Source organism: Mustelus asterias, chromosome 11 (genome assembly GCF_964213995.1).
Source record: "Mustelus asterias chromosome 11, sMusAst1.hap1.1, whole genome shotgun sequence".
Classification (NCBI taxonomy): Eukaryota; Metazoa; Chordata; class Chondrichthyes; order Carcharhiniformes; family Triakidae; genus Mustelus; species Mustelus asterias.
The window spans coordinates 89,977,583-89,991,446 of NC_135811.1; the positions used below are offsets into that span (position 1 = coordinate 89,977,583).

General features: G+C 42.4%; 1 protein-coding gene across 6 annotated transcripts in view; it reads right to left on the minus strand.

The window, feature by feature from the left end:
- nags (N-acetylglutamate synthase) overlaps positions 1–13,864 on the minus strand; it is a 47,088-nt gene that overhangs the window by 13,742 nt on the left and 19,482 nt on the right. For all 6 annotated transcript variants that reach the window (XR_013498998.1, XR_013498997.1, XR_013498999.1 and 3 more), the window contains one exon: positions 11,919–12,099. Coding sequence is in view for 3 of the 6 variants with exons in the window: in XM_078223931.1 (XP_078080057.1) it covers positions 11,919–12,099 (181 nt within the window). In the remaining 3 variants the exon portion in view is untranslated. The remainder of the gene's footprint in view (positions 1–11,918; positions 12,100–13,864) is intronic.

The window sequence follows — 13,864 nt, forward strand, 5'->3', positions numbered from 1 at the left end:
GCACATCAAGGTAGATAAATCCCCGGGACCTGATGAAGTATATCCCAGGACGCTGTGGGAAGCTAGGGAGGAAATTGCGGGTCCCCTAGCCGAGATATTTGAATCATCGATAGTCACGGGTGAGGTGCCTGAAGATTGGAGAGTGGCAAATGTTGTGCCTTTGTTTAAAAAGGGCTGCAGGGAAAAGCCTGGGAACTACAGGCCAGTGAGCCTCACATCTGTGGTGGGTAAATTGTTGCAAGGTATTTTGAGAGACAGGATCTACAGGCATTTAGAGATGCAATGACTGATTAGGGACAGTCAGCATGGCTTTGTGAGTGGAAAATCATGTCTCAAATTTAATTGAGTTTTTTGAAGGGGTAACCAAGAAGGTAGATGAGGGCAGTGCAGTTGATGTTGTCTACATGGACTTTAGCAAGGCCTTTGACAAGGTACCGGATGGTAGGTTGTTGCACAAAGTTAAATCTCATGGGATCCAGGGTGAGGTATCTAAATGGATACAAAATTGGCTTCAGAGGGTGGTTGTAGAGTTGTTTTTCAAACTGGAGGCCTGTGACCAGCGGTGTGCCTCAGGGATCAGTGCTGGGCCCACTGCTATTTGTCATTTATATTAATGATTTGGATGAGAGTATAGGGGGCATGGTTAGTAAGTTTGCAGATGACACCAAGATTGGTGGCATAGTGGACAGTGAAGAAAGTTATCTCCAATTGCAACGGGATCTTGATCAATTGGGCCAGTGGGCTGATGAATGGCAAATGGAGTTTAATTTAGACAAATGCGAGGTGATGCATTTTGGTAGATTGAATCAGGGCAGGACTTACTCAGTTAATGGTAGGGCGTTGGGGAGAGTTACAGAACAAAGAGATCTAGGGGTACATGTTCATAGCTCCTTGAAAGTGGAGTCACAGGTGGACAGAGTGATGAAGAAGGCATTCAGCATGCTTGGTTTCATTGGTCAGAACATTGAATACAGGAGTTGGAACGTCTTGGTGAAGTTGTACAAGACATTGGTAAGGCCACACTTGGAATACTGTGTGCAATTCTGGTCACCCTATTATAGAAAGGATATTATTAAACTAGAAAGAGTGCAGAAAAGATTTACTAGGATGCTACCGGGACTTGATTGATTGAGTTATAAGGAGAGGCTGAATAGACTGGGACTTTTCTCTCTGGAGCGTAGGAGGCTGAGGGGTGACCTTATAGAGGTCTATAAAATAATGAGGGGCATAGACAAGGTAGATAGTCAATATCTTTTCCCAAAGATAGGGGAGTCTAAAACTAGAGGGCATAGGTTTAAGGTGAGAGGGGAGAGATACAAAAGTGTCCAGAGGGGCAATTTGTTCACACAGAGGGTGGTGAGTGTCTGGAACCAGCTGCCAGAGGTAGTAGTAGAGGCGGGTACAATTTTATCTTTTAAAAAGCATTTAGATAGTTACATGGGTAAGATGGGTATAGAGGGATATGGGCCAAATGCGGGCAATTGGGATTAGCTTAGGGGTTTTAAACATAAAAGGGCAGCATGGACAAGTTGGGCCGAAGGGCCTGTTTCCATGCTGTAAACCTCTATGACTATGACAAGAAAATTTGTCTGATTGGTTCTTTCATGATCACAGCACGTAAATAGTTAAGTATTAACTGAATTGGCAAGTATGTCCTGTGTGTTGTGGTCTTTTCTTATTTCTGATATTTGTGTGTGTGTCATCGCCTCTTTCATTGTTTTTCCTTGGCGTTAGTAGCCCTTTCTTGGACTCAAAAAAACCTGGGTCCATATTAAAAAGTAAATATATTTGGATTAGAAAAGGTATCTATGCAGAAAATAAATTTTAAAACCTTGTTTGTGACCATCCAGTTCATCTTTTCTCACCCACTATGTTAAAGGTGCTATAAATAAATACAAGTTGTTGCTGTAGTTTGATCATATTTGTTGGTCATGCAAATCGATACGGTAAATCTAATACCCACTCAGTCTATAGATGGAAGAAGCTACCTCTCTCCATAAGAGACAAATGGGCAATTTAAATGGGCCTACTTTTCGTGTGTGCATTGTTAATCTTTTCCATTACGAGTCACCAATTCCAAGCAATCATCCTCCCACCTCACCACAACTACCATCAAAAATCACCACCCTAGCATTCTCCCAGGGGAGAAGCAGAGATTGCAGAGAATTACTCAAGAAACATATAACTAAAAAAAACTGATCTTTCAAGAGAGAGATACTTGGATTCCATTGACTTGATCATTTGGTAATGTAGATGAGTGGATGAGTATCATAGGAATGTGACTGAGTCACATAAATTAAGCCTTGTCCACTAGATCATACCCTGGCCTATGTGTGTGCAAGTCATTGAATTGTAATGTCATCATAGATCTTTCCACTGCATACAGTGAGACAGAGCAAACATTTTGTAAATATTACTTGAAATATCAATTTGCTAGTTACACAGGCCGAGATTGGCATTTGACCAGTTTGTTCACTTGTTTCACACTTCAATTAAAAGTCAGGCATGTTCCTAGACCAGTACTCCTACTCCTTTGTGTATAGAAGCTGAATATGAAGCAAAACATAAATAGTTCAGGCAGCGTGTAAAGATAGCTCCATGTTGTACAGAGGACTCTCCTTTAGTACAATCAGCTGACACCTTTTAAAAGTAGGTTTGAACTCTTTGATAATTAAAGAAACTCGTACTTTTGTGCTGAGGGACAATTTTAATTTCTCCCCATCCAGGTTTAAAGCCAACTAATGGGCTGTAAAAACAAACAAACCAATACACTCCCGATAACTTGCAGCTCCAAATGTTTGGGTTCTACAGAAAACCACAATGGGCTACTAGTTGCAAGGGCAGCTGAGTTCACCTTGATGTTTGTCTGTGAGATTGTTGAATAAAGGTGTATATAGACTAAGCCTTAATCAGCTCCTTACCTCAATCAGTACATCGAGCAAAATGGGCTGAAAATAACTTTGAAAACTAGTCTTTTACTCTCGGTCTATGCTTCCAGCTATGACTGTAACACTACATTCTACACTCTCTCGTTTCCTTCTCTATGAACGGTAAGCTTTGCCATATAGTGTGCAAGGAACAATGCTTTTCACTGTATACTAATACATATGACAATAATAAATTAAATAACAAATAATAAGTCAAATTGATTACGTCCGATCTTGAAAACTAAGACAGCTGACACCTGACAAGTCATGCCCAATGTGTGTTGGAAAATCGAGGTATAAGAGGGCAGGATATGGCTTAACATTCGAGCACTTTCCAAATGCCACAAACATGGGATATCAATGCTGACAATCAATCCTGTATCGGGCCTTTTTTACATATTCCAAAATGGGAACAAGACAGATAAAAGGGAGACATGACAAGAAACATTTTTAAAAAACAGAATGTTAATAAAATGCACACTAAGAGATTTTACACAATGTTTACAACATTAACTCTACAGGTCAATATCAGTGTGTATGTTCTCTATAAATCTCCTTGCACCTTTCTTCATCTCACCAATTATCATATTCTTCTTTTTCCTTCCTCATATACCCTATTTAGATTCCACTCGCATGTATCTACACTATTGATCTGAACCACACCATGTAACCATTCTGAATGAAGGAGCTTCTCCTGGATTCTTTATTGGATTTATTCATGACTATCATATTAAACCTCTTCACAATTTGAAGGGCTTCGATCAGCTCAGCTCTCAATCTGAGAGAAAAAAAAGCGTCCCAGTCTGTTCAGCGTTTCCTGATATTTATAACTTCTCCATTCTGCTATCAACCTTGCAAAAGTCTGGTACAAAAGTCTGAGGTCATGTACCAACCAACTCAAGAACAGCTTCTTCCCTGCTGCCATCAGACTTTTGAATGGACTTACCTTGTATTAAGTTGATCTTTCTCTACACCCTAGCTATGACTGTAACACTACATTCTGCACTCTTCCCTTCTCTATGTACAGTATATGCCTTGTCTGTACAGCGCGCAAGAAACAATACTTTTCACTGTATACTAATACATGTGACAATAATAAATCAAATATCAAATCAAAATCATTTTTTGCACCTTCCCCAGTGCCCCTGCATCTTTTTTTCCAATGCCAAGAGCAGGACTGCACACAGAAGTCCAAGTGCCATTCTCTGTAAATTTAATATAACTTTCCTTTTGAATTCTATTACTCCAAAAATGAACTACGGTACTTGGTTTGCATTCTTATGGCTTCACTAACTCTTCCTAATGATTTGTAAATTCTTTTCCTTTCTCCCTCTGCACCTTTGCTCCATTTAAACTATTTTCCAGGTAGGTGACATCCTAATTCCTCAACCATAAATGCACCATCTCCTCCTCATCTATATTGAAATTATTTTGCTATTTATACTCCCTTTGTTGATGTTTTGTATTTTGTTTCTCTTCCTCAGTGTTAACCTTACACTCAGATTGAAATCATCCACAGATTTTGATATGGTACGGTGTCCTGTGTCCATTGAAAAGCATAATTAGTACCTGTACAAAAACTAAATGTTAAACTTACTGTAACAGTAACACCATCTGGTTGTACGTGTGGAACAGAAAACTATCTGGACATTCCAGTGAAACAGATAGAGAAGGTGGCTGCTTACGCACCAGTGTACAGAACAGACCTTGATTATAAGAAGGCCTAGCCTTCGAATGGAATGTAACATAGAAACATAGAAACCCTACAGTGCAGAAGGAGGGCATTCGGCCCATCAAGTCTGCACCGACCACAATCCCACCCAGGCCCTACCCCCACATATTTACCCACTAATCCCTCTAACCTACGCATCCCAGGACTCTAAGGGGCAATTTTTAACCTGGCCAATCAACCTAACCCGCACATCTTTGGACTGTGGGAGGAAACCGGAGCACCCGGAGGAAACCCACGCAGACACGAGGAGAATGTGCAAACTCCACACTGACAGTGACCCGAGCCGGGAATCGAACCCAGGACCCTGGAGCTGTGAAGCAGCAGTGCTAACCACTGTGCTACCGTGCCGCCCAACCTGAGGACGTCACTTTTATGAAATAGTCTATGCAGTGACTCCATAATGTTCAAATCTCATGTCTTTGCTCCATTACTTTTCCCGAGTTATTTCTGGGTTTGAGGTGGGCTAGTTAATGGCCTAATTGCTTTCCACCACGGCCCTCCCAATAATCTGCACTGTTATGCAAAGTGACCCTGTGGAGGTTGTTGTCTGAGGGCAGCTTTTCCAAACATCTTCTGGATAATTGGCTTTGATATTCCCAGAAGGATTGGATTTCATGCCTTCCAGCTCAAGTAAGTCATTTATTTATGTCACAAGTAGGCTTACATTAACACTGCAATGAAGTTAAAAGCAAATTACTGCGGATGCTGGAATCTGAAACCAAGAGAGAAAATGCTGGAAAATCTCAGCATCTGCAGGAAGAGAAAAGAGCTGACATTTTGAATCCAGATGAGCCTTTGTCAAAGCTCAAAGCTTTTTTTTTACTCTAAGTACATAAGATCACAGATTTGGATCCACCCAAAAAATGGATCAGAACTTCTCCCGTTTTCAAGCTCATCTTGGACTTTGAATTTTTTTGCATGATCGCCCCCATGATGTTATATTCAGGTCAATTCCTTGTTTATGATTTTTTTCAAGACAGTCGGCAGGCTGTTGATTTTGTCCCCTGTCCGTCAACAGTATTATGGATGATAGGTCAGGGTGGTGGGATAGCTTTCCATCATATTTTCCATGTCACCCCCCCCCCCCCCCCCCCAACAATGCCCATCAGCAGGTCAAAACATCCAGTCCCATGTCTGAAGTTATTCTAGTCTTTTGTACAGATCAAAGACACGGACTATACAAAAACAATGTTTGAATGCATTCCACAGGAAGCATCACTGGCAAATTCTGAAGATCAGACAGTCAGAGAAGCAATTAAAATAAACCTGATTTTGCACTGAACCCACGTGAGTTTTCTCAACACTCTCTGATTAGTTGGAATTGTCCAAATTAGTTTGCGCATGTGTCCATTTGGGCCAATATTACAATTCTAAGATTTTGAAGTGTTTTTTTAAACTAAGTGTATAGAGATAGGAAACTACCCTGGAAAAAAAATCTGTTCAGTTGATATTCGGAAATTGCCCTTTAGTGCATGGCAAATATTTCAGTTTTGGACAAAGGAGAAAATTGCCGGAATTTTACTGCCTTGCCCGCCCGAGGCCAATGGAGAATGCCGTTCTGCAAGCCTCGCCTGCCCCGGCGGCCGTGCCGGTAAAATTCCAGCAAATGAATACCATATATTACTTGAAATACTGGTTAATTTATCACAATAACAGTTCAGCAAAAGACAGTTTTCAAGGGGGAGATTGATAGCTGTGAATTAGAATGCTAAGGAACAAATAGAGTTATTGCCGACAGACAATTTAGCAGTTCCTACAGATAGTCATTAACACACACAGTTCTGGTCATCAATTATTGCTCACATTATATATATTTATTTCCTGTAAAACCTTTGCACAACCCATTTCCTTGGTGAAGCAGAGTTAAAACTAGAAATTTCAACTGCAAATTCGACACATTTCTTTCCCTTGACGAAACAATTCTAGTGTTCATTTTCCAGTGAACAAAAGGACAACTTGTGATGGATTATCATAGAATTCCTACAGTGTAGAAGGAGGCCATTCGGCCCAACGAGCTTGCACTGACAACAGTCCCACCCAGGCCCTATCCCCATAACCCCATGCTAATCCCCCTGAAATTAAGGGTCAATTTAGCATGGTCAATCAACCAAACTGCACATCTTTGGACTGAGGGGGGAAACTGGAGCACCTGGAGGAAACTCACGCAGGCAATTACAGTCACCTGAGGCCGGAATTGAGCCTGGGTCCCTGGTGCTGTGAGGCAGCAGTGTTAACCACTGTGTCACCGTGCATTTCCTATTGCCTTTGTGTTAAATTTCCACTTCACCTTCTCTACCTAGTTATTCAACACAACGATGCAATTATTTTAACAGAAAATTATACTACTAATCATTTAGCAGCATACTGACAATGAGTATCAACATACTAAGAATGAACCCATTAACTCAATGTAGACAAATCTGAAAGTTCTACGTACACAAACATCAGAAAATGGTTCAGAAAATTGCCTTATGAGTCTGGAAAGTCTCGGTTTCAAAAGAGGGGGAGTTGGATGTATTGGAGGACTGCTACACACAGAACCACTGAATTCCAGGCTTGGAAGGAAGGCATCAGAGATAGTTACCTTGTGGTCAAACTCGATTTGTGACACAAAATGAACTTGGCAGGCTACCAAGAATGGTTTAGTAATTACATGACGAGTCAATAAAAATGACCTCTCAAACCAGGAATTTTCCAACCTCGCCCGTGGCTGGGATTCTCCAGTCCCGCTGCTGTGAATGGAGATTTGGCTGAGTGCCAAGTTCTCTGTTCTCACTGGCCGTGGTGGCGGGGTGAACAACATCGGAGAATTCCAGCCCTGGAGTGGAGCTAGTGAAGAATCCCAGAACTAACCCTAACCCTCACAGAGGGAGCGCAGAGAGTCTGATAAGTAGTCCTTCAGAAAAACCCAGCAACATGTGGGATGCATGGAGATGGGAATTACTGTTAGCAACATTGATACAATTTAAGTAACAATTTTGAATTTTTGCTCTCAATATGGATTTAGGTTGTGAATTTTTGAAATTTCCCTTCAGTATCAATTATTGATTCTTGAGCAATGCAAAATGATGGTTAGCAGTTGATCAAGAAGGCAAATGGAATGTTGGCCTTTATCGCGAAGGGGATGGAGTATAAAAGCAGGGAGGTCTTGCTGCAATTGTACAAGGTACTGGTGAGACCACAACTAGAGTACTGTGTGCAATTTTGGTCCCCTTATTTGCGGAAGGATATATTGGCCTTGGAGGGAGTACAGAGAAGGTTCACCCAGGTTGATACCGGAGATGAGGGGGGTTAGCTTATGAGGAGAGATTGAGTAGATTGGGCCTGTACCTGTTGGAGTTTAGAAGGCTGAGGGGAGATCTTATAGAGACATATCAGATAATGAAGGGGCTAGACAGGGTAGAGGCAGAGAGAATTCTTTCCACTTAGAAAGGAAACAAGAACTAGAGGACACAGCCTCAAAATAAGGGGGAGTCAGTTCAGAACAGAGTTGAGGAGGAACTTCTTCTCTCAGAGGGTAGTGAATCTCTGGAATTCTCTGCCCACTGAAGCAGTGGAGGCTACTTCGTTAAATATGTTTAAGTCACAGGTAGATAGATTTCTGATCAATAAGGGAATTAAGGGTTATGGGGAGCGGGCGGGTAAGTGGAACTAAACCACTATCAGATCAGCCATGATCTTATTGAATGGCGGGGCAGGCTCGAGGGGCTAGATGGCCTACTCCTGCTCCTATTTCTTATGTTCTTATAACTGTGTGAGCTATGATGATGATGTGATATCCTAACATCATGTTTATTCCACCCAGCACCTTAATCTGCCTGAAATACCATGAATCTAGCCTTGTCACTGCTCATAATGAGTTCACTATTGGACTTGATAACTGTAGTTTTATTGAAGTATCAATTGCTGTCTTCCTGTAACACTGAAGTCTCTCCAATTTTTGTTTCTTTTGCCAAAGTTGTTGCTTTAAATTCTGTCATTTATTTTTACCACCTTTCCTAAGTCCGGATCGTTCAATTGCAAGCACCCTAAAAGAAAATAGCCTTTGTCTCATGTTTCTTTCAAGTCATTTCTGAAGATTTTGGCAAAAAAGAATCTCACACTGTTGCTCAGTATCTGTCATGTCTGATGGATCATCCCAAATTTTATAAGGCAACAAAGTTCCAGGTTTTAACGATATCCCTCATGTTTTCAAGTTGTGCCTCTGCTCTGGAACTCTGTCCATGTACATTTTTGTTGTCATCTTCGAAATCCCCAAAGCTTTTCAAGTATCTTCCCTGTATGCATCTGAGGGAGTTACCTTATCTTCTATCCAAAGTGACACACACAGGTATGTGGTTTTCCACTCAACATGAACAGTCTGTGCTACATATCCTTACACAGCAGCAAGTGGCTCCCAGGAATAGGAATAGGCTATTCAGCTACTCCAGTCAGTTCCACCATTCAATGAGATCCTGGCTGATCTGTACTTCAACTCAATATACCCTCCCTTGCTCGATATCCCATGATACCTATACCCAAATTAAACCTATCAAACTCAGTCTTTAACATTTCGTTTGACCCAGCATCCAAGGTCTTCCAAGACAGAAAGTTCCGTATTCCTGTTAACCATTGTGCAAAAAAATGACTCCTGATTTCAATTCTAAGAAGCCTATCTTATGCTTTAAGATTAAGCTCCCTCTTCTGGATTCCTCCACCAGATTAAATCATTTCTCTTTATCCATCCATTTAAATCCCTTGGTCATTTTAAAGATCTTCATTGGATCAAGCTCATCTCCAACCCATCCAGGTACAGCACTGCGGTGACCAGAAGAGGTACTGCAGTGCCATGCCTGATCCTAAGACCGGAGACCACACTTTAGGAAAGTACCAGGGGACCCGTGGCTGGGAGGATAGGGGATGCCCTTGGAAGGGGTGGGGGAAGAGGAAAGACTGGAGCTCCCAGGTCTCTGAGGAGTGGGCACCCCAAATCTGACAGGGTCTTCTAATGGAGGCTCCCCCACTCCCCATCCTACCTGATACTGAAGACTTTCTGTTTGGCACTATGATCCAACTGGTGCCAATCTAAAAATTGAGACTGGGTGGGAAAAGGGGCATGGGCAGGCTTCCCATCTCAGGCCCTGCCTTCCCCACTGTTAAATTGCATCTGGGTTGGGGTGGGCGGGATCTGGAAGGAAATCCCTTCCAAGCAATTTTGGGGTGGGGGAGGGGGTGAAATTCTGGCCATCGCTGCTCCTGTGTGTCAAAAACTTATTTTCCTCACGCCAACAGCAATTTGCATTTATGTAGAACCTTTAATATAGTAAAAGGTCCCAAGGAGTTATCAGAACATATTTGACATCAAGCTACCCAAGGAGATGTTAGGAGATCTATGTAACATCTTGATCAAAGAGATTAGGTTTTAACGAGCTATCTTGAGGAGGAGGAGAGGTGGAGAATTTTAGGGAGGGAATTCCAGAGCATGTGGCCCAGAATGCTGAAGGTAAAGTTACCAGTGGCGACAAGAATGGAAAGAGGGATGTACAAGAGAGAACTGGAGGAGTACAGAGTTCTTGGAGTGTTGTAGGGCTGGAGGAAGCGACAGACACTGGGTGGGACAAGACAATGGGTGAATTTGAACATAGAGATGACAATTTGAAAAGTGAGATATCACTAGATCAGGAGCTAAAGTAGTTCAATGAGCAAAGGAATGATCACTCCTCTATAGTGAATAAGGCCATTCAAGACTTGAAAACTGCTTTACAATCTGTGGGGGCTCTTAAAACACCTTTGTTATGCACCAGGATAAGGTACAGCAAAATATTTGTGATATCATAGGATATCCTTCTAAAGTTGTACTTAACAATTGCACACTCTTTGTCCATTGCAACCCAACTTATCTCTTAGTTATCTACAACATCCTAGTCATTGATCCTCTGAATGTTTCTCTCATGTTTCACCTAAGCTTCCAATATACTGTCCTCCTGCCTCTATTTCACTGTGTTGAAATCATGATGTGGAGATGCTGGCGTTGGACTGGGGTGGGCACAGCAAGAAGTTTCACAATACCAGGTTAAAGACTCGCCTGGTGAAGGATCAGCGCTCCGAAAGCTCGTGATTCCAGATAAACCTGTTGGACTTTAACCTGGCGTTGTGAGACTTCTTATTGGAATCCTGATGCATGGAGCTTCAATTTACTTTTGCAGGACAGGCTGAGTCCACTTACTCCCACAGCTCCTGCTTCCTCCTACAATATACAAGCTTTGATGCCAACCATGACACCATTTGACGGCTGTTTACTGATTTATCTCCTGTTTTCTCCTCTTTTCTAAATTGGTCACTTCCTACTCAGTGTCCCACTGACACAGGAGCAACCAATCCAATGGTTCCTTGCCTTGTGCAGTTGTCAGCTGCTTCTGTTTTTATGACCGTTATCCAAACAAACACTTAAAGCAGATGGCTGAAATTCTCCATCTGTTCACGCCGGTTGGATCTTCCACTCCCACTGACAGGGCTGACCCCTGCCGTGGGTCTCCTGGCGGCATGAGCTGCAGTCAATGAGAAATCCTACTGACAGCAGCGGGACCAGAAGATCTCTCTGCCGGCAAGCAACGTGTTGGCTCCCACTGCCGTGAACCACGCTGTGGGGAGGCCAGAGAATTCGCCCCCCCGCCTCCCCCAACAGAGGCAATTAAAACTGGAAGAAACGTATGGAAAATAAACACTGACGGAGGCTGAATGGCTTATTTCTGCGTTGTCGATTCTATGTACGCATGGGAAATTGTACTGTACGCTATAAATACCAGAATCGATATCATAGAATCCCTACAGTGCAGAAGGAGGCCAATTGGCCCATCAAGTCTGTACTGACCACAATCCCACCCAGGCCCTATTCCCACAACCCCACACATTTACCCTGCTCATCCCCCTGACACGAGGGCCAATTTACTATGGCCAATCAACCTAACCCGCACATCGTTGGACTGTGGGAGGAAACCGGAGCACCCGGAGGAAAGCCACGCAAACACGGGGAGAACGTGCAGACTCCACACAGAGGAAGGAATTGAACCTGGGTCCCTGGTGCTGTGAGGCCGCAGTGCTAACCACTGTGCCATCGTGGCGCCTTGTTGTAGATAAATAGAGATATGAAGGTAGAATCTAATTTTTGCATGGAAAACCCACAGCTTTTCATTCCATTGACTGACCAGTTATGAATATTTCCTATTTATAATATATTAATGTCTAAAATACAGCAAGAATCTTAAATGGCAGAATGATACCTCTGTGACTGAAGAGCTCTGTGAGTATGGTGTTGGCAGAGGTGATGACAGCAGACGATTCTGATGGCATGTGATTGAGGAGATCTGTGATCACTTTTGCTCTCTCTTCCTCCTTCTGACTAATCCAGTTTGCGTTTGAAAGAAGGTCGAGGTCTGACGGAAGATTGACCTGTCCCACAACCTGCACCGTGCAAAAGAACATGCTTATCAATCACCTCGGAAGGTATTGGAATGGAGAGCCACATGACTATTACACAGGGTCTTAATTCACGCAGAACGTGGCGCGAAATCTGGCCATTATGGTTGGGATAGCTCAGGGAATGTCATTCTGCAGTGTGTGCCTTATTTGTCTATGTATTGTACAGTGCGATTGTCAGCTTGACTCTGTAAGGCCTGCTCTGTCTCCTGTTTGCATATAAAAATAATGACCAAATCACTAGAGTTTAAAATCAGCCCCTCTAATTATTTTCCCGAGGAATAACTATAAGCTGCCATAATGAGACTGGGGAGTAGTTTATACATCAGGTGAAGAATTTAAGAGGGGGAAATTTGCGAGACCGGTTTACAGGATGCACAGTTTTGGCATCTATCCATTTAGATGGAAAGTTTAGTATGATCCTCACAGATTAGACCAGTGGTTCATAACCTGAGGCCCCACGGGCCACACACATCCCATGTGGGTTCTGAGTACAGCCTATGAGTCATTCTTGTTGATTGTGACCCACCCGCAGGTTTGCCACATTCTGAGTTCCATGCACATAGTTTCATTCCTACCGCTATGACTGAAGTGATACGCATGTAAAGCAAGGGTAAGTGAAGTGAGGGGCGTGCCGATTGCTCACAACACTGACTGTCAGAGCCGTGCGCTCCCTCTGTATCCAAAAGTGTAAATATTTCTTTTGTTTTTACCATTTGATTATTTAAACATTTTCTATAAATCATTATGAAATATTCAGCCTGTATTGAATGTATTTAATCTTATTGATGGGGTCATGGTTAGTGAACAAGCCCAGCCTGCAGTCCACTAAACTGAAGGAGGGGCACTCACTGGCCTAGGTTGCCTATCACTGGATAGTTGCTCCCTCTATATTCATTGTTGATAACAGAAAGGTTCAAGATCACAAAGCAAACAGAATGATTTTTAAGGTTAAAATATTAAAGTAATTGCTTCATGAGATTCACCAATAACCAAGGGCACTTTTGAAACATATGTTTTCTAAACATAACAAGCAAGTAACAGGAATGTCCAAGACCGATTCTGACATATTTAGTACCTGAAATTACAGAAATTCTAAGACTATGGCCTAAATTTGGGATAGGTTTCCTTCATGAAACTCTATCCTGACAGGAGGCACATTGGAGCTAGACTGTCCTGTATGTATGAGGCATCAACAAAGTGAGTTTGGCAGACAGGCTATCTGGTGGGGTTCTTCAAAACCATGGAACTTGAAAATGGTTTACGGTGAACTTCACAAACTGTGTGAAGTTTTCAGAATATGCTTCCTCTACAGTTTTTATTTTTAAAAAAATCAATCATGGGATGGTGTTGTTGCGTGGGCCAAGTGTAACACTTTGGATAGATCATCCAAGGCAGGAACTCTCAACTGAGTAGAACCACAGTTGAAGACGTCAATACAGAACATTTCTGTGCTGGAAATATGTCTTATGCCCATTTTTATAGGGCATATTGACAATCTAATGAATCAGTGTGTAGTGACCTTCAAAGTCATAGAGTCATAGAGATTTACAGCATGGAAACAGACCCTTCGCCCCTAGTCCCAATTGCCTGCATTTGGCCCATATCCCTCTATATCCATCTTACCCATTTAACTGTCTAAAAGTGGTATGGAGAAATCCAGAGTTTTGAAAGTTACACACAGAATGGTCCGATGGCAGTGCCCTCATCGTACCAATTTGATTCCGTTGATCACATAGAATCCCAAGCT